This window comes from Castanea sativa, chromosome 9, assembly GCF_040712315.1.
Source record: "Castanea sativa cultivar Marrone di Chiusa Pesio chromosome 9, ASM4071231v1".
Taxonomy (NCBI): domain Eukaryota; kingdom Viridiplantae; phylum Streptophyta; class Magnoliopsida; order Fagales; family Fagaceae; genus Castanea; species Castanea sativa.
Window position 1 is genome coordinate 3809146 of NC_134021.1, and position 27626 is coordinate 3836771.

The 27626-nt window shown below is 34.8% G+C and overlaps 1 protein-coding gene across 1 annotated transcript; it reads right to left on the reverse strand.

The window, feature by feature from the left end:
- Positions 1-1135: 1135 nt before the first annotated feature.
- LOC142609548 (DEAD-box ATP-dependent RNA helicase 57) lies at positions 1136-5645 on the reverse strand. Its single transcript, XM_075781155.1, has 12 exons — positions 5427-5645; positions 5188-5320; positions 4948-5081; positions 4744-4835; positions 4094-4190; positions 3839-3919; positions 3527-3759; positions 2844-3038; positions 2645-2735; positions 2330-2452; positions 1891-2041; positions 1136-1616 (listed from the first exon to the last, which is right to left on the reverse strand). The coding sequence occupies exons 1-12, from the start codon at positions 5505-5507 to the stop codon at positions 1417-1419; spliced, it is 1611 nt and encodes a 536-aa protein (XP_075637270.1). The 5' UTR covers positions 5508-5645; the 3' UTR covers positions 1136-1416.
- Between the last annotated feature and the right edge of the window lie 21981 nt (positions 5646-27626).

Consider the following 27626-nt stretch of genomic DNA (forward strand, 5'->3'; position numbering starts at 1 on the left):
CTTTTTGGGTCCTAGATTGTAGTCCTAACCATATTAACTTTGGCATGTTGCCTTGACGCATAGAGATACCAAGGCCACACATGCACGCAGAAGTTTAGGCCCAAGTTCCAGTCCTAGTCAAACTTCAAGCTTTAAACCATAAAATGGTCTCAAGGCTCTCAATCCAACAACTACCAGTCCACCGTATACATATCTTCGTTCTTTTGGCAAATCGGAAGGTTGGGTGATAGAAAGCTTTTTTTTTTCGATTAAATGATAATGAGGAGCTTTATTGCACAAAAAGGATAGGATCTATCCGGCTATCCCCATCAACAGTAACAGCATCCAGCACCACACTAGAGATAGCCGAGATGAGGATAGTTCCTACCCAATTACAATCAGCCCATTTTGCAACCTAATTTGGAGAGAGACCTTTATCATGAGATAAATAGTTTGAATGTTACTACATGATTGGCTTGCCAAAATGTACAGGAAGATAAACGTGATCTAACTTTTGCAATACAGGTTTCAATCGTCCAATGGGGTAATCACAAATAAGGCATCACCTTCAAGCAAAGCTTACTTGAAACCCAGGTCAGTTGCCTTTGTGATTGCAAGAAGGGCTGCTCTAGTCTTAGCCCTAAGTGGGTTATCTGAATCCTCAACCTCAGTGCAATGAAGAGGACCTAGTTAGCCTTATGGTTTCTGCCAATACAATCTAGTCAGGGTGCAGAACTAAATAAGAATCAAGAACAACTAAACACTAATTGATGCATCCTTTTTTCCAAGGGGTAGCACAATTATGTCTCGGCACTAAAACTCAATAATCCAAACCCAATGAAAAATGAAGCATCATTTTCTGGTGCTTCATAGCAAATAAGGGGGTGGGGATTTTAATTCGCCAGTGTTAGGTAATAGGCAGTAGGGGTCCAACAATACGACCAAAAAGAAACTTATAGAATTATAGTTCAGATGCATACACTGCACTCATAGAGGTTAGCTTTTAATTGCCTAAAAACAAATATTGATAATGATGATCATAAACATCATCTAAATTTAGAAATATTATTTAATATTGCCATGTGGAGTACCCCAAAATTATCCAATAAAAAACCGGCCTTGCTACAAGGGTTTACTATTGTGCATCAAACCATTGTTTCCATCAGAAGGAACAATAATATGGTTTTATTAATAAGAATTTAAAAAATCATATTATTGTACATAGTTCTCATCTCTTCAATGAAACAAAGATATAAACATCATTCCCTGTCATTACCAAAATTCATTGATAAATGATAAACGCTTCTGAAGATATCAAGCTACAAATACAAAATTTGGAAGATTAAGCTACAAACACAAAATTTGGAAAATCTTCCGCATGTTAGAATTTTGAAACCATGAACAAATGAAACTCCTTGAGATATTTCTTTATTCTTCCTAATCTTTCGATTGGGTTGATATTGAATCTCTTCGTGGACGGTGCTTCTTCCATTTCAGTTTGGGCAATGCCATGATCCAAGATGGCACTTCACAACCTGAGGATTTCATCGAATTAGCTATGTTCCGCAGAAAGGGAAGATCTGCCTCAGTGTAAAAAGTAATAGCTTCTCCTGTCCTCCCTGCTCTGCCTGTTCGACCTATATGGAAGAGTGATAAAGTTGGTCATGGGGACCAAAAAAGTCATTTGCCCCCAACACAGAGGCATGTAACTATTTCAATCATTTCAAAGCAATCTTACAATTCTAGTGATAAGCATTTCCTCATATCACGTGTAAGTAACAGATCTAAGGGCTCAGGAATTATTTGAAAAGTGCATGAAGTAAAGGCAATGTTTATTGACAATCATCATCATAACCATACACATAGATTAGTAGTATAACAGCTAGGAGCAGTTAGAGATAAGCCATATACCAATCCTGTGAATATATGCGTTATAAGAGTCTGGAAAATCATAATTGATCACGCAGTTGACACCTTTAAAATCCACACCCCGGGCAATAACATCAGTGGCAATCAAAACCCATGTTTTGCCAGCTCTGAAGTCATCGACAACATTATCTCGCTGTATTAAGATTAAGAAATTAGTATTAAGTATACTGTGACTGTTGGAACATAAAAGAATCTACAACTCAAAAACATGATAACTTAAAAAAGAAAAGAGGAAATTCTGTTCTATGTGACTTCAGCACCAAAATGTAGTTTAATGACTTCTCAGGCCATTATAGTAGGTTACAGAAAAAGAGGACTCAAAGCCCCAGTAGAGTGGAAAAGTTATAAAGAGAATGACAAGGGAGTTTAGTAATGTGTACAAGTTATATCTTATAACAATATAATGGGAATAGGATTTTACCTGCAATTGAGACAAATCAGAATGGATGACATCAACTCTGATTTTATCATATGCCAGTTCACCATATAGTTCCTTTGCCCGCTCCTTGCTTTGAACAAAGATTAATATGGGTGGATTCAAACTCTACTGACAAGCACAAGACACAACAAGCAGTTTGGTCAGGAAGATCAAAATACTCTTGTTGTACAATCTGCTGCCTTAATAGGCATTTTAAGTCAAATTTTGTTTAATTTTTGAAAAAAATCATCATTTTTAAGCAAAGAACATTCTTAAAGATACTAAACATGCTGAGAAATAAAGCAGAATGTGGTATACCTCTGCAAAGCTTTGATGAAGAGCAAGAAGTTTCCCTTCTTCACTTCCGGCAAACACCAATTTCTGTTTAATCAATTCTGAAGCAGTGTTCCTGGTCATATTTTCAAAAAAGTAGAATATATGTCAATTGTTAGGGAACTAACAGAGATGCATTTCAAAGAATCCTCCACAGCTTCATAATGAAGAAGGTCAATCTTACTTCCTGCCAATAATAACTCGAACAGCATCATGCATTCTTGTGCGTGCAAGCTCCTCAACAGAATCAGGCAATGTAGCACTAAACAGGGACTGTATTATTGAAGGATTTGAGCAAGCTTTAACCACAGAATCAATCTGCTTTAACATGCCAAGCTCAAATAGCTTATCAGACTCATCCAGGACAAGATACTCAACCCTGCATGTCACCAAAATCAATTGAAAGCATTTCAAACCATTCTTTTTACAACTAATAGATGTCTACAATGTATAATTTCCTATAAAATTGCTCTATAGTAAAAACTTCCACCAATGTTCCTTTTATCTTTTAATATTTAAACAGAAACCCAGCAGGGAGAAATAAAGCATCCATCACTTTCTCAACTGAACTAACATAAAATCTGTTATTTTTGTTTCAAGCCTTCATAGTGTCAAAAGAGAGGGATCTTCTTCACATTAGAAGAAGTTTATATTTTTATTAGAAAATTACACACGCACCCCACAGGTCTTATCCACAACCTTATTCTCCATCCCATTATTAAGGGTCCTGAAGGGCCATTTGAGCTACAGCTCATTGGCCACATTGGAGGGCATTTAAAGGTTACATTGAACTAGTCAAAGGATTTTTTTACCAAAGCATCTAAAGCATGAATTAGTAAGCATAAACAAGGTATCAACATCACACACCTACTTAAGTTGATCTTTTTTTTCCGAATAGCCAATCTTAACCTAAGTGGTGTTGATATGAGTATATCACAAGGCAGCTTTGACAAATCAGCTTTTCCTACTAGCTGTTTTGTCATTAATTTGATACGAAATTCTTTTCCATTAGCCAATTTCTTGCACTCTCTGGTTGTCTGAGAAGCTAACTCTCGGGTAGGACAGAGGATAACAGCTCGGATGCCATCAGTTGACGCATGCTGATAATATAAATAAAGCTCATTAGGGAAACTGCAGAATCATCTCTTGAAAAAGTTGTTAAAAGGCATAAAACAATACCTTAAGTTTCATAAGCATGGGACATGCAAAAGCCAGTGTTTTACCAGATCCAGTTGGAGCACATGCAAAGCAATCCCGGCCCTAACATGAGGTTATGACAAGAGAGCTAACAACAATCAGCACAACCAAGTCATCAACTCATCAAGTTTAATGAAGCTTATGTTACACACTTAATTTTGTAAATAACTGGAAGTTAAAGAAAAAGAAGAAGTCAAATTAGCCAAAGTGAAAGATAGCGAAAATAGAGGACCATACAGATAAAAGGATCGGAATAGCCTGCCTTTGGATTGGCGTTGGCTCTTTAAATCCTAGTTCTTTCAAATTGCGTAATAAATAGGGCTCACACCCAAATCTGCAAACAAACCACATAAATTCTTATTCTAAGTAATAGTTATAACAACAAAAATTTGCATAAAGAAAATAAAAAAAAGTAACTGCAATAATAATACTTTCTAAACATTTATGTAATTGGAACCAGATTCCCTTCAGAATATTTTCACCTAATGCAGTAAGAAATAGAAATGGCATTAATCTAGAGGGAAAGGGAGGGAAGGAGTGTTACACAAAACTAAGATTTTCTGTATAACATATTACAATGGTAATTTACTTGTATGAGGTAAAATTTGACCCCCCCCCCCCCCCCCCCAAAAAAAAAAATGGTGATTTTCCTAGCACACTTGGTTGCAAACCAAGTCTAATGAAGCAGAGTTAGAGGTTTAAACCTTCCCCTTCACCCTCCTCTAGAGGCCAAACTCACTCATAAAATAATAAATAGAAATTAAGAACAAGGGCATTAACATATTTGTAAGAGTACAAATGATGATAGCAAGAAAGAAGAACGCTGGTAACTTCGTGCAGCAAACATAAACCATGACAACATCTATAAAATAAATAAAAAAGAATACCTCGAGCTTAATTCATCAAAATTCTGAAGTGGGGTGGATACATTATTCCCAGACACATGAATGTTGTACTTCTTACGCAACAGCGAATCCCGCTGAAAAACAATAAAGAAGTCGAAATTATACAGGACTTCAAAACCACAATAAGAAAACAAAATAGACATATCACCAAAAGAAGCAGCAAATGAACACAGAATAAGAAGAAACCTCTAGTTGCCTATTCAATTCCTTATTTTTTTTAGAGGGCCCATTTTCGGCCTCATCGTTATCTTCATTCACATCTACAGATTTTCCAGCTGATTTTGAACTCTTAAAGACATCAAATCCTTGTACCGTTTCCCCTGCCAACACAAAATTCCAACAAAAAACAAACAAACTTAGCTTATAAAGCTAATTTGAATGCATTTCAAATCAAACCCAGATGAGCAAATTAAGGAAAAGAATTACCAGAACCCACAGATTTTCGTTTCCGCTTCTTGACACAGAGCTTTCTTTCCTTCTCTTCGGATTTTCCACTTTCAATGAAACTTGAATCCTCTCTCAGTTCTTCGCTCTCGTTTGTATCACTCCCTTTCTTCTCCTAAATGAAACACACTCAATGTCAAACAGATTTAACATCCCCAACTTTCTCAGAAGCCAAACAGAGAACAGTAAACGGTAAATATTATATAAGAAATAATAATTACCTGGAACTTGGCGAAATCGTTGGAGAACTTCTTCTTGTTGAAGTGAATTCCAGAGAACAAAAACGATGGGTCCTTTTCCATGATCGAGTTTGAGGACTAGAAGATGTCTCAAAGCTTTGCTTGCTAGGGTTTCTCAGAGGTTTTAGGGTTTCTCAGAGTTTTGTACGGACTATCATGCTCTTTACTCTTTTCTTTTCTTATTTATTTATTTTATTGGTTAAAAGAATTTTCTTTTTAATTTTATTTTAAGGGAACCTAGTAAAGGATTTAATTTTTTTTTTTTTTTTTTTAAGAAACAGTGTATAGATTTTTCTAAGCAGACTTATAATATACTAACTTGTTACCTCATACCCCATGCATATACATTAATATACTTAAAAAAAAGATGGGTCCCTTTTCATGATTGAGTTTGAGACGAAACTAGGTTTCTCTTCGCTAGTGAAAGAGGGTGCTTCTTTTCCTAGGTCCTAGAATTTGTTGTCCCTTCTTTTGAGGAGTTTTTTCGTCCTTTTGGTAACAGTGTTACCTTAGGTTTTGTGGATTTTTTGTTCGTGGGGATTGGGAAACAGTTTTAGCAATGGACGACCTCACCAAATCCTGGAGTTGCCTAACTCTTTCAGACCAGGAAGGGGCTGATCTTTGCCTGGCTGAAGAAGAGGCAGAACCAAAATTTACTCTTGCAGCGAAGTTTTTGACCAAACGGGCTTTGAACATCAATGCTATTGCGAAGACTTTCAACCCGATATGGAGATCGAGAAACGGGTTCAAGGTCAAAAAGGAGGACGATCACATTGTATTATTCACCTTTGATAACAAAGAGGAGATGGAAAAAAAATTATCGATAGAACCATGGAGTTTTGATAAACACCTTGTGGTGTTGCAACGGTATGATAAGGATATTGATTTATGTGATATGAATTTTGACATGGCAAATTTTTGGGTTCAGGTACACGATATACCAATTAGATTCCGAACACAAAACGTAGCAGAAAAAATTTGTGAGGCTATTGGCACGATGAGTAGACCTACAGATAACACAAAGATAGAAAGTGACAGTTTCGTAAGGGTTCAAGTCATGGTAGATATATCCAAACCTCTATGCTGTGGACATGTAATCTCACTCGAAAATAGCAGAGAGCTGTGGGTATCCTTCAAATACGAACGTCTTCCAAACCTCTGCTATTGGTGTGGCTACCTCACACACGCTGATAGAGACTACGACCTATGGATTGACAATGAAGGTACTTTGCAGTTGGAGTCACAACAATATGGCCCATAGATACATGCGTAGCCTTTTACACGAACTCGGAAGAATGTGGTCGTGGTCCCTGGATTTTACTTCAAAAAAAAACTACCCGACCAAGGCAGCACCTCCAAATCTGAGCAGGAAATTGCCAGTGGTGGTGGTCTGTAAGGGGGGTTCGTCGCCTGAGATTGTACAGCCAAAAAAGGAAAGAGATGAGCATTCATTTACCGTGGATACCGCTCCATATATTTAGGGGAAAGAACCGTTGCTTCCAAATTCAACTCCTACGGCTCAAACAATCCCGAATAATCCAAATGTAGCAATCCTGAATTTTTATGGCAAGAAAGCAATCTGATGAGCCGTTTGAAGAGCGAATTCAGGAGATTGACCGAGATCTATGCAAATTTGATGCCAATAGGAAGTCTTTTCGGGAAAATTAGTGGGGGAATAATAAAGAAAATATTTTGGAAAGGTTGATGATTAAAGAGGGAGGCTCCCCAACTAAAGTGTACCCACGTGCACACTCCTCCCCTCTCCCAAACCGTGGTCCAGCATCTCTATTAGCTAATCTTACAAACACTTTAGAACTGAATACAAAGAAATGGAAACGAGTGGTCAGGGCAAAGACGGAATCAGATATTATCATGGAAGATGCAGTAGGGGAAAAAAGAAGTGGCAGAGAAGAGGATCAACTGGAGTTATTGAAAAAAAAGAAAACTAGTTTCTCGGGTGAATGAAGCAGCAACCAAAATATTGGCGGAGGCTAGTTCCCAACCCCGCCAGAACCAATGAGTCTCTTATGTTGGAACTATCGAGGGCTTGGGAACCAACGAACAGAAAATCAGTTTGCGGATATGGTGAGGGCAAAAGATCCCTCTATTGTGCTTTTAGCCGAAACATAGACGGATAAAGCAAGGCTAGTTTTAGTACAAGATAAAATAAAGTTCAAACACAAATTTGTGGCTCCGAGAAGAAATAAGGCCGGTGGATTGGTAATTTTTTGGAAAAAGGATTTCGACTTAACAATCGAAACTTTCTCAAAAAATCATATAGATACAACAGTGAATAAAAACAAGGATGAGGAGTAGAGATTTACAAGGTTTTATGGCGAACTTGACACATAGAATAGACATAAGGCTTGGGCTCGGTTAAAGAATCTGAAATCAAGGGGGTGTGCACCTTGGATTTGTGCGGGAGATTTTAATGAGATAACAAAACAATCGGAGGAGAGGGGCGGCAGAGTTCGGCCACATATGCAGATGCAAGCATTTAGAGATGTACTTGATGAATGCGATTTTCTTGATTTGGGTTTTGTGGGATCCGAATTCACATGGCATAAACATTTTGCGGGTTATACAGTGTGGGAGCGTCTTGACAGAGCTGTGGCAACTCCGGATTGGCTATCTTTATTTCCGGACACCAAAATTTATCACCTACAAGCAGATGCATAAGACCATAGGCTCATTTTTGTTAGGATTTGTGCCCTTAAATCCTATTGTATGATGCTATGTATGATATTATGTATGACATTAAGTATGACATGATGTATGACTTAATATTGTGTTTGATAAAGTTATTTTATTATTATCCAAAATAATGGTAACATGAATTTGGGACATTATCATATAGTCCATGAGATGCATTGTATGTGATTTATGTGAAAAGTCACAGAAGATGTAAATCACAAATTCTTTGTAAATTCAGAATTAATAGTTCGTAGTCGGTGATGAAATTGGGCATTTCATCTACGAAGACTATAACGTGTCAACTAAGATGATTTGTCTTGATCATGGAAGTGGAAGCTTCTAGTTGATATGTTTTAAGAGTTAAAATATATTAAACAGGACCGCTGTGAGATTTATTATTCTTCTAACGACTGTCAAATGAATAATAAATCTCACGACTTCTATTTGCATGAACTCTTAATCCTGAGAGAATAATGGACCTGATCATGAAGTGTAGGTTGCTTTGATATATCAGGAGTGAGATCTGAAATAACGATCAAAACCTCAGTATGTTGGGCAGCCACATTTAGTGTTGATATAACATATATTCTCAAGATGGAATTCATAGTCTCTTGATGGAGATATAAAATATTCCATTGAGATAAGTTTAATGGGTTTAGTTATTCAGAGAGTTAGGCCTAACCACTTTAGTAAGAAATTACTAAAGTATATATTTATGAAATTGGATTTCATAAATATATAATGAATAACTTTAAAGAATTAAACCGGGTACTCAAGGATAAGATGTAGTAATTTACAAAGTGGCAGTCTACATTTATAACTTTGTGTTACTACGAATATTTTATGAAGGGGTTACGTGTATAATAAAGTCTTGGGATATAATTTATTAATAAGGCCTAGAGTGCAATTATATTTATATAGTGGTATTAAATATAATTAATGGTAACTTTGGACTTGTCAAGAGACGAAATAAGTTACAGAAACAAAGCGTCACCATTTTCCCCAGTTTCCCCATACCAAAACCATCTAAGTCAATATCAGACAAGTCAAACCACCTTTAATCCCATATTACCCCCTTTTCAACCATTAAACATGACACATTTGTTCCAAGACAGTTGGACCTCTATGGCTAGCTTTTGTGGTGGTTGGTATAATGGAGATGATTAGAAGAAATTATGTACTTTCCAAGAAACTGCTGGATTTGCTTGGTGCTGGTGAGTATATCTGGAAACTCACTGAGAGAGACTGCTATGTGAGGCTGCAGAGTATACTTTCCATCTGAAATGTTTACTCCAAGGAAATCAATAGAGGATACTCCTATGACCATTTTCTTTTCTGAAAGCATTATCCCTTGAGCTTTTACTAAATTATAGAATTCAGTAAGCAATTTTTCATGGGATTCTGCATCTTTTGAGAATAGGAGGATATCATCCACATAGATCAATGCATTTGACAACAGTGGTTGGAAAAGAGTTACCATTGCTTTTTGGAACTGGGATGGAGCATTTTTGAGGCCAAAAGGCATTACCGTCCATTGATAATGGTGGTCCGGAATGCAAAAAGCCGTCTTGTACCTTTCTTCTTGGATGGATTCCAAGTTGCCAAAACTCGCTTTAAGATCAAACTTTGAAAATACTTTGGCATTGGAAAGATGCTGGAAAAGAGCACTTTTGTTTGGCAGTGGAAACTTGTCATCAGCAAGGAAATGATTAAGATCTTGGTAGTTGATTACCAATCTGAGCTTTCCTCGAACTTGTTCTGCATGCTTGTTAACATAGAAGGCTTCACATGCCCATGGAGAAGTTGTGGGTTCAATGAGGCTTTCTGAGAGAAGGGTAGCTAACTCCTGCTTAGCTAGGGACAAATGTTCTGGATTCATACCTCTATGGCTAAAATACTATAGAAAATAATTGCAGAATATGGGATGGAACACAGAACAAGATACAACAAACTGATGGATATTATTATATTGAACAAATATTTTACAGGACTGGAAGACAGACTGCAAAATATTTCACAAACTGGCTGACCCTCTAATTTTTCTTATTCTAATTCACTCTTTCTTTTTTGTTCTCGCTTCACTCTGCTAAACAAATGATACAAATGGCCTTTTTATAGGCAAACATTTTACAAGAAGACGAAATAAGTTACAGAAACAAAGCGTGAAGTCTGAGTTCTTGCTTTACAGGTGTTGGAGACTGCAATACGGGCTGGCTTCTGCAAAATGTTCTTCTGACAACGGAAATCCTGAAGCTGAAGGAAAGGACTAATTATAATTTATGCATGCTGGAAAGGAGGGTGACGGCAAGGTGGGAAAAGAAGGTGAAGACAAAAGTGGGTCCCACAATTTTTGTTTTTTTTTTGTTTTTTTTTGTACATAATTTCTTCTAATCATCTCTTCCTTGAAACCATTCTTCATCAAAGTCTGCATCTGGATCAGGATTATGGAAATAGGGATCATCAAAATCAAACGGACTGGGCATTTCCCAATGGTGTTGATGAGGCCATTGCTGTCTGCAAATGTCTGGGTCGGCGGGGACAATTTCTGGAAGGATTCCCTGGTTGAGAGATTCTGCCATTGAAAGTGAATAGTGACAGGATATCCATGATACATCTGTGTGTCTGTGAATAGTACCGTCGGCATTTGTTACCCAATGGACATCTGGAGGGTGGACAATTCCTTCTGCTTGTACATCATTTTTGGAATTTAGCTTTGCAACTATACATGCTGAAGTGATTCTTTGACCAAACCTGGGGTGATCCGCTTTGTGATACTTGGACCATTGACCATCATGAGCGTCATTTTTCAAGAGTTCATGCCAGAATTTGTTAAAATATTTATTATCATGAAGAAAAATATATGAGTAGAAACGTGGTTCAAAGTGAATGCACAAGTAGTACTCATTGAGTAAGTACCACATGTAAAGGTAATGAACAACATTCCATCGTGTTATCCAAAATGCAAATGGGGTTTTCCATGGTTGCTCAATATCTGGGTAAATGGCAAGGAAATGGTTCTGGTCTTGTGTGAGGTAATTGTGGAGGACTTGGATGATTCTTTTGGATCTAGCTTGAAGGGTTAGGGTTTTTATTTGGTCTTTTATGTCTGAGGGAAGGGTTTCTATTATTTCCATGATGTCATTGGAGGATGAAGAGGATGAGGAAGGACCTGAGGATGAGGATGGATCTGTTATTGGATAGACACATAAGGGTGGAGGGATTATAGTGGTATGGAGGACTGGAGGTTTTCTGGAAAGGTAGTCAGTGATAAGGTTATCTGTACCTTTGATGTGCTTGACTTGGAAGGACCATTGTGAAAACCAATTTGACCATCTAATAAAATCGGGATGGGGGAGCATTTTTCTTTTGAACTGGAGCATTTTTGGGAAGGAAGACATATCCATTTCTACAAGGAAAGTGTGACCAAGGAGGTGAAACTGGAACTTTTCAATACCATGTTTAACTGCTAGAATTTCTTTGAAAGTGGAATGGTAATGGAGTTCTGAAGGCTTGAATGCACCGCTTTTGTATCCACAAATACTTCTTTTTCCATTAGTGTCTTCAAAGAGAGCTGCTGCCCAATACTCATCACTTGCATGCATGCAGCAAAAATCCTTTTCCCGTGCCTCGGAATCTGTAAAGGGGGAAGCTTTTCTCGCTAATTTCTTCAACTGTTAAACTGCTTCTGTATGAGCTGAATTCCATACGGAAGGAGATTTTTTCAATAGCTTGGACAAACAATCTCGGTGTCTGGAAATTTTTGGAATGAAATCTGACATGTAATTAACAATTCCAAGAAACTGCTGGATTTGCTTGGTGCTGGTGAGTATATCTGGAAACTCACTGAGAGAGACTGCTATGTGAGGCTGCAGAGTATACTTTCCATCTGAAATGTTTACTCCAAGGAAATCAATAGAGGATACTCCTATGACCATTTTCTTTTCTGAAAGCATTATCCCTTGAGCTTTTACTAAATTATAGAATTCAGTAAGCAATTTTTCATGGGATTCTGCATCTTTTGAGAATAGGAGGATATCATCCACATAGATCAATGCATTTGACAACAGTGGTTGGAAAAGAGTTACCATTGCTTTTTGGAACTGGGATGGAGCATTTTTGAGGCCAAAAGGCATTACCGTCCATTGATAATGGTGGTCTGGAATGCAAAAAGCTGTCTTGTACCTTTCTTCTGGATGGATTCCAAGTTGCCAAAATCCTGCTTTAAGATCAAACTTTGAAAATACTTTGGCATTGGAAAGATGCTGGAAAAGAGCACTTTTGTTTGGCGGTGGAAACTTGTCATCGACAAGGAAATGATTAAGATCTTGGTAGTTGATTACCAATCGAGCTTTCCTCGAACTTGTTCGCATGCTTGTTAACATAGAAGGCTTCACATGCCCATGGAGAAGTTGTGGGTTCAATGAGGCTTTACGAGAGAAGGGTAGCTAACTCCTGCTAGCTAGGGACAAATGTTCTGGATTCATACCTCTATGGCTAGCTTTTGTAGGGTTAACATCTTCATTCTTTTTGAAGGGGAGGGTTATGAAAAAGGCTGGGTTTTTCCATAGTGGGTTTGGGTTTTTTAAGAGGAATTCGAGTGGGTGGCTGCACAACATTCATTGATGATCCGGGCTTTCAAGGAATCAAAGGGGTTTAGTGAAAACAAATGCGGTACCTGGGTCCATGTGAGAAGGTGTTGTTTATGCAAGAGGCCTTTGGAAGACCATCCGAGGCTAGGTATCTGGTGGAGGAGGTCAAATCCTATAAGGAGGTCTCTGTGAGAGGGGATCCAAGGACTTGGTGTTTAATGGTAAGGGTTGGGAATATTCTAATGTGAATGGGTTTGCTTTTCTGGGTGATCGGGGAATGTTTCTCCATTGGCTCAGCCGAACATCTCGATGATGGGACATCCAAAGATTTTACGGTAAAATCTTAGGATGAAGAATTGTTGCCGCCGCTCCCGTGTCAAACAAGGCTATCACCGGAATGGGTCTCGGAATATGTATCAAGAAGGATGTGAACTTGGGCTATTGGTGTAGGGCCAATTATTGGGGCTATAAGAGGCCGAGATGTGTATATGGTTTGGATTTCGGATACGAATCATCCGTAATGCTTGAATCGATTCTTCTTCGAGGATGAATAGGCTATGGCTGCTAAGGCTTGGGGAGAATAATCATCATCAAGTGAAAGAGTGATTCCACATGCGAAAGGGGTATCATCTGCATGAATCTGGGCTTGCTCCAAAAGCTTTGCTGCTTTGGCTTTCTTTGGACAATTTTTTGCAAAATGACCGGGCTTTCTGCATACAAAACAGACTTTTGAATTTTTTCCTTTGAACTGCTTTCTTCTGAGAAACTTCCATTTCTTTTTTCTGAAAAACTTCTTCTTTGGATGAAAATGCTTCTTCTTCCAAGAATACTTTTTGTAATGACCTCTTCTCTTTGTTGGGCAAGAACAATTCTTATCATAACACTTAATCTGCAAATCTTTTCTTTTGCAATTGTCTTTGAGCTTGCTATGGATCTTGTCAATCTCCGAAAGAAACTTTCTTTGATTACATAGTTTTTCCAAAGCAATAAGGACATGCTGATAGATTTCTCCAAGAGAGGCTTGCTGCAAGGTGATTTTTTGAAGATTCATCATGCGAAGAGTTTCATCACCAAGTGGTTCGGGAAAAGAATTCAAGAATGTGTGCTTAGAATTCACATCATCCATGCCATTAAAGGCATAATATCTGCTCGACATTCTGTCAAAATGTTTCTCCAAATCTTTTCTTTCAAAAGAACAGCATTTCATCAATAGGAACTCATCTCTGGCTACTTCAGTGTAATGGGCTAATGAACCAAGAAATTCATTATGGAGGATCGTGAAAAAATCCTCGAGTGTGTTACTCTGGGTTGCTTGTCTTTGCCTGTATTCTCCAAGGTTAATCCACCATTGTCTCGGTCTACTGTGAGTCTTGCTACAAATTTGGCAATTATACGTGCAGCTTGTATTGTTTGGGGCTTGAAGTTCTGCGTACACCATGAATACATGTTGAAAATCTCATCATGCCATTTTGAGGGAGGACTGTTATCAAGGGTGAACGGATGTTTTGAATCGTGGTTGATGAGTAGGTTAATCTTGTGTGGTGATCGGGGATGACAGTGGTGTAGGGAATATTGGGGGTGGTGGTGGAGGTTGTTTAGGACGAAGGACATCATCTTCTTTCTTCTACTTTTGGGTCATCATAAAGACTTCATCTAAGTCAATATCGAGACAAGTCTAGATTGCTTCATCAATGACCTTGGGAGGACAAAAGGTGCGTTGGTTCTTGAAGAGTTAAAGTTCCGAGAAATGATGATATCGGGTTTGGAGGGTCGGTGTTTATGGCTAACGAGTTCATATGCGGGGTCTGGAGGAAGCACCAATGGTTGGGTCTGGTGGTTGGTATAATGGTTCTTTGTCTTTTTTGAGGGGAGGAAGGACATTTTGTGGTTTGGTTGGAGGTTCAAGTTTGGGTTCGAGTTGAGGTAGTGGTGTTGGATTTGGTATGTTGGGAAAGAGTCCACATGGTTTAAAAGGGTTTTGAGCTGGATGTGTCATGTTTAATGGTTGAAGGTTTTGGTATGGGGAAACTGGGGAAAATGGTGAGGACACTGGTATGGACAGATCTTTATACAGTGATTGACGAGGTTGGTATGGCATGTAAACTTGCATTGGAAGAGTTTGAGTAGCTGCTTTCTGTGAGTACTCCAAAGACTGGAGTTGCATCAACAACTGTTTTTTTTCTTTTTCTTTTTGCCCGATGAGGGGAAAGGATATAGACAAATCTTTCACTGTGGAAACAATTGTCTCCAATTCTTGTTCAATTGACTTTATCTTCTTCTTCAAATCTTCAATGAGGGAATTTGAGGATGAAAAGGTATTGGATACCGCTTCAGTCAACTTTTGTTGGTTGTCAAGAATTTTTGAAAGGACTTGATTCTGTGCTGTACTCTGACATTTTCCCTTGCCAATTGAGGGGCCGCTTCAGCTGATGAGACCTGTTTTTTACTTCCATCTGGATTGGTTCCAACAGGGTTTTTTATCTTCCAAACATGTTTTACATTGGCTTGTGGGTGGTCAAAACTTTCTAAAGGAGGAAAATTTTGTGAGTATGAGGGTGATGCATGGTCAAACATGTAACAAGGTAAGGGTTTTTGTGTGTGGGTTTGACTGGGAGGCTTGGGTTGACACTTTTGTATTTGGGGAAGGACTTTCTGGTAATATGGGATTAAAGGTGGTTTCTGGTTTTGTTGGTTCTGATCATGACGTTCTTTGCATGGAGAAAGGGATGGAATTTTTTGTTTTCTGGATCTGGGGTAAAGGACATAGTAATCAAACCTTCCTGAGGGTTCTCCAAGGAGGTCAACTTCTGGGTCTCCTGCTTCATATCTTTCTTTGAGAATGTCGGGAAGACTTCTTCTTTCTTCTTTTCTTATCTTCTTCAAATATTTCTTCTTCTCGTGCATTCTTCACATTCACAAACGTCCCACCATATATGGCCTTGGGTGATTTTCCTTCATAAACAAGGGTTTCCATTTTCTTGAAATGCTTTGATGCGAAGACCATCAAGACCTTCATAGGAAACTGGGCCGGATCATAGCCGGCATTTGGAAAGACCGTCACTTCTTCTTTTTCGGTGTGGTCGTCCTAAATCGGACTTCAACTTCACCATTCGGTTTCGATGAAGAAAGGAGTCTTGAGGCCGGGAATTGGTGAGATGCACGATGGAGAGTCTCATATTTTGTAACCCATTTATCTGGAAAAAGTTTTTTCAGCTTGTTCTTTATCCAACCGTCTTGGAACAAATGTGCACGAAGGCGTCATGCCCGGATCAACTTGGATCAAAAGAGCATCATCGGGACTGGGCAAACTCGGTATGGCTACATCAAAAGCATGGTTCTCGGGTACGCCGTAAGCAATTTGGTAGTGAAGTGTGGCAGCAAAAGTATCTGGTACTTGAGAGGCTCCTGTAATCTGAACTTGAACTTTAAGGGCATCACATATGTGAGGATCTCTAAGAGACATGTTGAAATTGGGAAAAAGGGTGACAAAGACTGTTCCTGCGTTAAGTGTGGTTTGGACTGTACCTATGACTGCATTGTGATATTCCATAAATCTAGAATCAAGGAGAGCAATTCTAGAAGCTATAGGGAGTCCTTTTCTGCCATGAAAGGTGAGTGCAAGTCTTACTGCACCAAAATGGAGGTGAGTATAACCTTGTCTTTGCCATGGAATGACAAACTCTCTGGGAAGAGCAAGAGTGATAAAGTTTTCATTCTCACTGGCTGGAATATTAAACTGATCAAATTTTGAAGCTTGGACATACTCTTTGACTTAGATGAAGTCTGACGAGGTTGGTATCATGACGTTCTGGAGCTAGTGTCTTATTGGTCTCTTTTGGTCCCACTCCAAGCCACACACTAAAACCCAATTGGAAAGGCCCAATAGGCCAACCCAATTAGATAATCAGTTGGTTATAAAGGGAGAAACATACAGAATTTTTATTAGAAGAGATTAGAAAAGAAAAAGAAATGGTGTGTGAGAGAGTGTGAGACACACTTTCATTCTCTCTTTGAAAAACTGATTGAGAGACCACACATCTTGGGCGTAAAGTGGAATTGGAGTGAAGATTAAAAGTGTTCCCAAATGCTTCTAATCTTTGTTTTGGATTTCTCTACACCAAGGTACGCTATCTTGTTCTTAAATTCTAAAATTTACATAGTGCACGTTATCAATCATGAATGAAATAGATCCTAGTTCGTCGCTTCCGCTGTGGGTTTTGTATAACATACAAAACCAGAATTTTTCCTTCAATTTTGATTACGCCGGATGATATGGATTGCTCTCAACAGAGACCGTTTAGATTCGAACAGATGTGGCTGATTGAGCAAGGTTGCATGGACACAGTACAAGCTGCTTGGCAGCGGGACAGTCGAAGCTTTAAAGGTGATACAAAAGGTAAAAGAGTGTGGGAAGGAGCTGACCAAATGTAGCAAACATAATTTCAAAAATGTGAGAAAGGAATTGGAAAAAAAGTGGAAGTTATTGGCGAAGGCAGAACTGATTGCGATGAATGGGGGCAGCAATAAACGAATGAAATTACTGGAGAAACAAATCCTCACACTCCTTGACCGTGAGGCCAAAATGTGGGCACAAAGATCAAAGGTGCAATGGCTTCGTGATGGTGACAAAAACACTCGTTTCTTCCATAGTAAAGCAACGTAGCAGCGAAGACGAAATTACATCAAAGGTCTATACGATGAAGGGGGCCAATGGTGCACTCATCCAAGCCGTGTGGTGGATACTGTGGTGCATTTCTATCAAAAACTCTTTACCTCTTGTGAACTCGAGGACTTTGATGAGATATTGGAGCAAATACCTACAAAGGTTACTGAAGACATGAATGCGGAATTGTTAAAAGAATTTACTACAAATGAGGTTGAAAATGCATTAAAACAGATGGCACCTTTGAAGTCACCTAGACCGGACGGTATGCCACCATTTTATAAAAATTGCTGGTCATTGGTAGGTAATGATGTTACAAAAGCAATGTTGTTGTATTTAAATTCAAGTACTCTGCCTAGTGCACTTTGTCATTCCTTTATTACTTTAGAGTTTTGCCTCAGTAATGTTCTTTTTAGAGTTTTTTCAAAGGTATTGGCAAATAGGTTGAAAACGATTATGCCACAACTTATTTCCGATCATCAGAGTGCTTTCATGGCGGATCGCTTAATCTCAGATAATATTATGGTGGCTTTTGAAACTCTACACTACATGAGGAATCACTCATTGAGTAACACATGGTACATGGCTTTGAAATTAGACATGAGCAAGGCTTATGATAGGGTGGAGTGGCTATACATGGAGAAATTGATGGGGAAAATGGGTTTTGCAGAGGCATGGGTTAAAATAGTCTTATTTTCTGCAAGGCAAAAGAAAGTGAGTGTCAAAAATTATTGGAGGTCTTAGCCAAGTATGAGGGTGCATTAGGGCATCAAATAAATAGAGACAAAACCACTCTATTTTTCAGCAAATCAACCTCTCAAGCCATGCAAAATACAATCAAAATAGCCCTTGGAGTATTGGTGGTTCAACAATATGAAAAATACTTAGGCCTGCCATCTTTCATTGGTTAAAAAAAAAAAAAAGCTTTGACAATATAAAACAGAGGATGAGGAAGAAGTTGCAAGGGTGAGAGGGGAAATTATTATCTCAAGCAGGAAGGGAGATTCTATCAAGGCAGTAGCCTAAGCATTGCCCACATACGCGATGTCGTGCTTCAAACTACCAATCGGATTGTGCCATGATATTGAGGCCTTGGTTAAAAAATTCTTTTGGGGACAAAAAGGGGAAGGCCGAAAGTTCCATTGGACAAAGTGGGAAGAGTTTTGCAAACCGAAGACACAAGAGGGGATGGGTTTCAAAAATCTTTCAAGGTTCAATGATGCCCTCCTAGCAAAACAAACTTGGAGACTCTTACATGATAAAACATCATTGTTTTATAGAGTTTTCAAGGCCAAGTATTTTCCCAATTGTACAATCATGGAAGCGACAAACCCGAGTTCAGCCTCATATGCATGGAAAAGCATTATCAAGGGCAGGGAAGTGATTCAAAGGGGTGTTGTTTGGCGGATTGGAGACGGACGCTCAATTTCAATTTGGAGTACACATTGGCTGCCGGCAAAACATTCCCCAAAAATTGTGTCACCCTATAGAAGAGCATTGGTAGATGCTAAAGTTGGTGTTTTCATTGACAACAAACACAGATCATGGAAGGAGAACTTGTTGGATGCAAATTTGTTAAGCTTTGAAGTATACATGATTAAAAAAATCCCCTTAAGCGACACGGATCAAGCAGACACTCTCACTTGGCCTTTCACTCCGACAAGGGACTACACGGTCAAATCCGGATATACTTTCTTGCAACATGAATATCAGAGTTCTCAACCTGGCCAATCTGACCCTAAGTACCTGAAGCCGCTATGGAAATCAATCTGGAGTTTACAAGTTCCGAGTAAGGTGAAAAATTTTGTTTGGCGAGCGACAAAAAATTCTTCACCTACAAAGACGAACTTGGTGAAGCGGAAAATCATCAGTGAAGACAACTGTGAGCAATGCCAAAACCAAAAGGAGGACGTGGTCCATGCATTATACCACTGTTCGAAATTACTCGATTTGTGGACAAAAGTGGAGCTCTGGAATCACAATTGCCTGAAACAGGCGACGTCTTTTATTGATCTAATGGGTTGTGTTTTTGCAGATAACAGGGATCCTACACTCTTCTCCATGGTGGCGTGGGCAATCTGGAACTGGAGAAACAATCTTCGCCTCAAAAAATCTGCAGCCCCACTAAACGAGCTGCTATCTCACTCACAAGATAGGTTGCACGAGCTCAAGCTATACAATTCCTTGCCCATAATCCCAGTGGGCCGACCACCTACCAGTTGGCAACCTACGAACAGTGATACCTACAAAGTAAACTTCGATGGAGCTCTAATTACAGCAGAGAACAGTACCGGGTTAGGGGTGGTTATTTGCAATACAGAGGGGCAGGTCATGGTCTCTCTCTCGGAAAAAACCACACTACAATTTACAGCTATTGAAGTGGAAGCAATGGCAGCAAGGAGGGCTTCAAAACGGACACTGGAGACCGGGTTTCAGCAGATAATCTTGGAAGGTGACTTGCAGACACTCATCTCAACACTCGATAACAACACTCACTCTCTGTCATGTTTGGTCACACAATGAAAGACATTTAGTATCTCGCCTCTTGTTTTTCAAAAATACATTACTCTCATGGGCGAAGGCTTTGTAATACTGTAGCTCATTCAAGAATGAGCTGTTTATTTATTACAAATGAAAGTCTAGATGAAAGATGTTCCACTAGATATTTTTCATGTACTTCAAGCCGACTTAACTGGCCTTCCTTAATAATAAAAGTTTTGATCTTCTTTCTCAAAAAAAAGTTTAAGCACAAGAAGATCTCTCAAAGTTTTGCTCGTTAAGGTTTCTCAAAGGTTTTAGAGCTACGCAATTTCATCCTATTTTGTACGGACTATTATGTGATTGCTCTTTACTCTTTTCTTTTCTTATTTATTTTATTGGTTAAAAGAATTTTCTTTTTAATTTTATTTTAAGGGAATATAGTAAAGGATTTAATTTTTTTTTTAAGAAACAGTATATAGAGTTTTTTAAATAGACTTATAATATACTAGTTTATAACCCCATGCATATACATGAATATACTTAAAAAAAGATGGGTCCTTTTCCATGATTTAGTTTGAAGATGAGAAGATCTCTCAAAGTTTTGCTCGTTAGGATTTCTCAGAGGTTTTAGAGCTACACAATTTCACCCTATTTTGTACGGACTATTATGTGATTGCTCTTTACTCTTTTCTTTCTTATTTATTTTATTGGTTAAAAGAATTTTCTTTTTAATTTTATTTTAAGGGAACCTAGTAAAGGATTTAATTTTTTTTTAAGAAACAATATATAGAGTTTTTTAAACAGACTTATAATATACTAGCATGTAACCTCATGTATATACACGAATATACTTAAAAAAGATGGGTCATTTTCCATGATTGAGTTTGAGGACGAGAAGATCTCTCAAAGTTTTGCTCGTTAGGGTTTCTCAGAGATTTTAGAGCTACACAACTTCACCCTATTTTGTATGGACTATTATGTGATTGCTTTTTACTCTTTTCTTTTCTTATTTATTTTATTGGTTAAAAGAATTTTCTTTTTAATTTTCTTTTAAGGGAACGTAGTAAAGGATTTAATTTTTTAAGAAATAGTAAATAGAGTTTTTTAAATAGACTTATAATATACTAGCTTGTAACCTCATGCATATATATGAATATACTTAAAAAAGATGGGTCATTTTCCATGATTGAGTATGAGGACGAGAAGATCGCTCAAAGTTTTGCTCATTAGGGTTTTTCAGAGGTTTTAGAGATACACAATTTCACCCTATTTTGCACAGACTATTATGTGATTGCTCTTTACTCTTTTCTTTTCTTATTTATTTTATTGGTTAAAAGAATTTTCTTTTTAATTTTATTTTAAGGGAACCTAGTAAAGGATTTAAACTTAAAAAAGATGGGTCATTTTCCATGATTGAGTTTGAGGACGAGAAGATCTCTCAAAGTTTTGCTCGTTAGGGTTTCTCAGAGGTTTTAGAGCTACGCAATTTCACCCTATTCTGTACGGACTATTATGTGATTGCCCTTTACTCTTGTCTTTTCTTATTTATTTTATTGGTTAAAATAATTTTCTTTTAGGGGAACCTAGTAAAGGATTTAATTTTTTTTTTTTTAAGAAATAGTATATAGAGTTTTAAACAGACTTATAATATACTAGCTTGTAACCTCATGCATATGCATGAATATACTTAAAATATATACATTAAAATGCATAGTATAATTCTTGCCTATATAATTTAAATATTTTTGTTAGTCATTATTATATTTTTTTAACTCTTTAAAAAGTCTTGTACGAATATTATTAAGTAGAAAGTGTAAATTGTCATATTTTTAAAATTTTTACGTTTATTAATTCTAAACTTTTTTGCTTTTGTGTAATATTTTACTTTTAAGAAATCAAGTACTAGATAAATTTGGTTTTCACTTTTTTTTGTAAATTTTATATTATTAAGTGTATTATAAATATTTAAGATAATAATTAGTATTAATATTTAGATTGTGGACTATGGAGTGATTTATCTTTATATTTTTTTCTTTCTTTCTGTATGATGTTTTACTTTCAAGAAATCAAGTGTTGGGTAAATTTTGTTCACTTTTTTTTGTAAATTTTATATTAATAAGTGAATTATAAATATTTAAGATAGTAATTAGTATTTAAAATATGGACTATGGAGTGGTTTATCTTTATTTTTTTTCTTTTTCTTTTTGTATGATACTTTACTTTCGAGAAATCAAGTACTAGAAAAAAAATTTATTTCTTTTGTAATTTTTTTTCATTTACTCATTTCTAGCAACTATAATTTTCAAATTCTCAACCACTATATTTTTTAAATCTCCCAAGGTTATCATTTTTTGTAACAATTTAATTTGAAATTTATCAAATCTATATAATTTGGAATAAAAACCATCATGAAATTATTCATTACTTTTTCCCTAGAAAATGCGTTAATTTTTTTGCCTAGTTTTATATTTTAGGTTATGATTATTATTCATTAACTTATGATTATCCCTTTTTAGTTTTTCTTTTATACAAGCTATCAAATAATTCAAGGGATTATTATTATTTTGATTGTTAAGTTTGGATTAGATAAAAATAATTTTGTTTGAAAAAAAAAATATAATGATAAGTTTGAGTTTGAGTTTAAGTTGGACTTGTTAGAAAAATAGAGTTTTACTCCTTATTCAGTTTGGACTAAACAAAAATAATTTTATTTAAATAAAATGATAATTTTATTTAAATATAAAATTTTTGGTTTTTGTAAGGTACATTACTTTCAAGAAATCAAGTAATAGGTAAATTTGTTTTTCACTTTATTTTTTTGTAAATTTTATATTATTAAGTGGATTATAAATATTTAAGATATTAATTAGTATTTAGAGTGTGGGCTTTGAAGTGATTTATCTTTATATTTTTTATTTTCTTTTTCTTTGTGTATAGTACTTTACATTCTAAAAATCAAGTACTAGGTTTTTTTTTTTCTTTTGTAAATTTTTTTCGTTTATTCATTTCTAACAACTATATTCTTCAAATTCTCAAACACTATATTTTTTAAATCTCCCAAGGTTATCATTTTTGGTAACATTTTATTTTGAAATTTATCAAATCTATATAATTTGGAATGAAAACCATCATGAAATTATTGATTACTTTTTCCCTACAAAATTCATTAATTTTTTTGCCTAGTTTTAGTTTTTAGTTTATGATTATTATTCATTAACTTATCATTATCCCTTTCTCAATTTTTTATTTTAAAAAGGCTATCAAATTTTAATTTAAGGAATTATTATTATTTTGATTGTTAAGTTTGGATTAAATAAAAATAATTTTATTTTAAAAAAATGATAATGATGAGTTTGAGTTTAGGTTGGACTTGTTAAAGAGATAGAGTTTCATTCCTTATTAAGTTTGGACTAAATAAAAGTAATTTTATTTAAATAAAATGATAATAATTTTATTTAAATATAAACTTTTTGGTTTTTTTTATGGTACTTTACTTTCAAGAAATTAAGTACTAGGTAAATTTGTTTTTCACTATTTTAAAAAATATATATTATTAAGTGGATTATAAATATTTAAGATAGTTATTATTATTTAAATTGTGAACTATGGAGTGATTTATTTTTATTTTAATTTTAATTTTTTTTCTTTTTGTATATTACTTTACTTCCAAGAAATCAAGTATTGGGTAAATTTTTTTTTCATTTTTTTTCTTTTGTAAATTTTATATTATTAAGTGGATTATAAATATTTAAGATAGTAATTAGTATTTAGAGTGTGGACTTTGGAGTTATTTATCTTTATCTTTATCTTTTTTTTCTTTTTCTTTTTATATGGTACTTTACTTTCTAGAAATCAAGTACTGGGTAATTTTTTTGTAAATTTTTTTCATTTATTCATTTCTAGCAACTATATTTTTCAAATTCTCAACCACTATATATTTTAAATCTCCCGAGGTTATCATTTTTGGTAACATTTTAATTAGAAATTTATCAAATCTATATAATTTGGAATGAAAACCATCATGAAATTATTCATTACTTTTTCCCTACAAAATTCATTAATTTTTTTGCCTAGTTTTATTTTTTAGGTTATGATTATTAGTCATCAACTTATCATTATCCCTTTCTAATATTTCTTTTAAAAAAGTTATCAAATTTTGATTTAAGGAATTAGTATTACTTTGATTGTTAAGTTTGGATTAAATAAAAATAATTTTGTCTTAAAAAATGATAATGATGAGTTTGAGTTTAGGTTAGACTTGTTAGAGAGATAGAGTTTCATTCTTTATTAAGTCTGGACTAAATAAAAATAGTTTTATTTAAATAAAATGATAATTTTATTTAAATATAAACTTTTTGGTTTTTGTATGGTACTTTACTTTCAAGAGATCAACTACTAGGTAAATTTGTTTTTCACTTTTTTTTTTGTAAATTTTATATTATTAAGTGGATTATAAATATTTAAAATAGTAATTAGTATTTAGATTATGAACTGTGGAATGATTTATCTTTATCTTTTTTTCTTTCTTTTTGTATGGTGCTTAACTTTCAAGAAATCGAGTATTTGGTAAAAAAAATTTCACTTTTTTTTTCTTTTGTAAATTTTATATTATTAAGTAGATTATAAATATTTAAGATAGTAATTAGTATTTAGAGTTTGGAATTTGGAGTGATTTATCTTTATTTTTATTTTTTATTTTTGTATGGTACTTAGAGTTTGGAATTTGGAGTGATTTATCTTTATTTTTAATCAAGTAGTGAGTAATATTTTTTTTCTTTGGTAAATTTTTTTCATTTATTCATTTCTAACAACTATATTTTTCAGATTCTCAACCACTATATTTTTTAAATCTCCCAAGGTTATCATTTTTTATAACCTTTTAATTTGAAATTTATCAAATCTATATAATTTGGAATGAAAATCATCATGAAATTATTCATTATTTTTTCCCTACAAAATTCATTAATTTTTATGCCTAGTTTTATTTTTTAGGTTATGATTATTATTCATTAACTTATCATTATCCCTTTCTAATTTTTCTTTAAAAAAACCTTTCAATATTTAATTTAAGGGATTATTATTATTTTGATTGTTAAATTTGGATTAAACAAAAATAATTTTGTTTAAAAAATGATAATGATGAGTTTGGGTTTAAGTTGGACTAGTTAGGGAGATAGAGTTTTACTCCTTATTAAATTTAGACTAAACAAAAATATAAACTTTTTGGTTTTTGTATGGTACTTTACTTTCAAAAAATCAAGTACTAGGTAAATTTGTTTTTCACTTTTTTTTTAATTTTATATTATTATATGGATTATAAATATTTAAGATAGTAATTAGTATTTAGATTGTGAACTGTGGAGTGATTTATCTTTATTCTTTTTTTTTTCTTTTTGTATAGTGTTTTACTTTCAAGAAATCAAGTATTGGGTTTTTTTTTCACTTTTTTTTTCTTTTGTAAATTTTATATTATTAAATGGATTATAAATATTTAAGATAGTAATTAGTATTTAAAGTGTGGACTGTGGAGTGATTTATCTTTATCTTTTTTTTTGTATGGTACTTTACTTTCAAGAAATCAAGTACTAGGTAATTTTTTTTTCTTTTGTAAATTTTTTTCATTTATTCATTTCTCGCAACTATATTTTTCAAATTCTCCACCACTATATTCTTTAAATCTCCCAAGGTTATCATTTTTGGTAACACTTTCATTTGAAATTTATCAAATCTATATAATTTGGAATGAAAACCTTCATGAAATTATTCATTACTTTTTCCCTACAAAATTCATTAATCTTTTTGCCTAGTTTTATTTTTTAGGTTATGATTATTATTCATTAACTTATCATTATCCCCTTCTAATTTTTCTTTTAAAAAACCTATCAAATTTTAATTTAAGGGATTATTATTATTTTAATTGTTAAGTTTGGATTAAACAAAAATAATTTTGTTTAAAAAAATGATAATGATGAGTTTGAGTTTAAGTTGGACTTGTTAGAGAGATAGAGTTTTATTCCTTTTTAAGTTAAAAATGATAATAAAACAAAGATAAGCAAGTTTTATGTAAGGAAATTCTTCCTCGACAAAGTCTGAGGAGAGTAGTTCTTGAATAGAATTCTCTTAAACTTGGTTATAATTACAGTTCTTTTTGCTACCATATTTTTTTTTACCAAATCTTCCCCTTTTACAATGGGGTTTTTCTTCTTTATATTACCCTTCTTCACTCCATCTCAGCCCTCCACGAGTTGATCAAATGACTAACTCTGATCTTTGTCCCATCAGCAACTTCTTGAAACTCTTAGAAGTAGCTGTAAGGCTGAATCTCACTATTCAGGTATCACTTCCACATAAATGCGGCCAGAGAATTAGTTACAGAGCATTTAATGCGGTGGTAGTAGTTTTCCTTAGATATTTCTCACTTTAATCTTGCCTTATCTCTTCCTGATGCTTATCCCTACCAGTAGAACTATCCAGAATGTTGCCCTCGATGGCAGGTTAACCCTTTTGACCTCTGCCCGGTTAGGCCGAGGTGACATTTGTCCTCGGACATCCTTCCTGGAACCTCAGGACCAGACCCCTTGCCCATTCACTAATTTGCACTCTCACACTAACGTCTACTTGGCCTTGGACTATCAAATGTCCTCGGACAGGGCCTATAGCGCAATACACACTTCTAGGCCTATCATCCTTACAATTATTATTATATTGCCTTTTACATTAGATCAAGTTGATCAAAATGGCAAGAAAGCTTGTTTATTTGCAGATTAATTTATTACTTTTTACCATCAAGTTAAGATATTAATGATTTTCTTTTAATGTAAGCTAAATTTGATAATGGGTCCATTATTCGACCAATTACAAGAAATTTTATTTCAACTGTCACAATAAAAAAAAATTTCAATTAAGTTAATTGAAATTCACCAAACTTTCAAATTATCGACTAGCCTCTTGTAACCTCAAGTAAACCTTCTAATTTTTTTTTTTTTTTTTTTTACCAATTTTAAGTCGTTTTTAATTCAAACAATTTCTTTTTCCTATTTAATTCTAATTTGTTTTACCAGTTCTAAGTCTTTATTAATCCAAACAAATTCTTTTTCCTACTTAAGTATCTCAACTAAAAAAAAGACGCATCATCGTCTCCTCTCTACTTTAGTTGGGTTTTACAATGATTCTAAAGAATAAAAAAAATAAAAGAGATAACATATTTTCTTGTAAGGATTTTAGAAAAATATATGTAATTGTATAAGAAAAAAATTTGTATGAAAGTTGTTGCACTGTGTTACCATTAAACTCCAAACTATAGCATGAGACATATATCTCACTCACATGTAAGCTCCACACCTAATTAGAAAACATTGTGCCTGTTTGGTACATGTGTTTAAATATCAATTTTTAATTTTTTTGAAAATACATATGGATAAAAAAATGTGTGGAAATACGTGTAATGTTGTTTAAAAACTGAAAACATATGTTTAAATGGTGTACTATACAGGGCCATAGTTTGGGAGCTGAACCCCCAATTGTCAATTTTATAGTAAAAAGTTAATTTTTCTTAAATGTAAAAATGTAGAATAACATGGCTCCTCTACGAATTCTAATACTGATTTATACTAGAGTACAATTAACTTTGTAACTTTAAGTCACCCATCAACCATCTCTTTTGGAAATGTTTTTTGAATCCCAAACCAACCACCTTATTTAACTGACCAAAAAATATGGTCATTGTTCATATGTTACTAATTTTTTTTAATAAGT

Excerpts from the sequence above, each read along its gene's own strand:
- LOC142609548 (XM_075781155.1), bottom strand. The coding sequence starts at position 5,507 with ATGGAAAAGGACCCATCGTTTTTGTTCTCTGGAATTCACTTCAACAAG. Across the intron at positions 3,760-3,838 it reads CCATGCTTATGAAACTTAAG|CATGCGTCAACTGATGGCAT; the intron begins GTATTGTTTTAT and ends TTATATTATCAG. Across the intron at positions 2,042-2,329 it reads CTGATTTGTCTCAATTGCAG|CGAGATAATGTTGTCGATGA; the intron begins GTAAAATCCTAT and ends ATCTTAATACAG.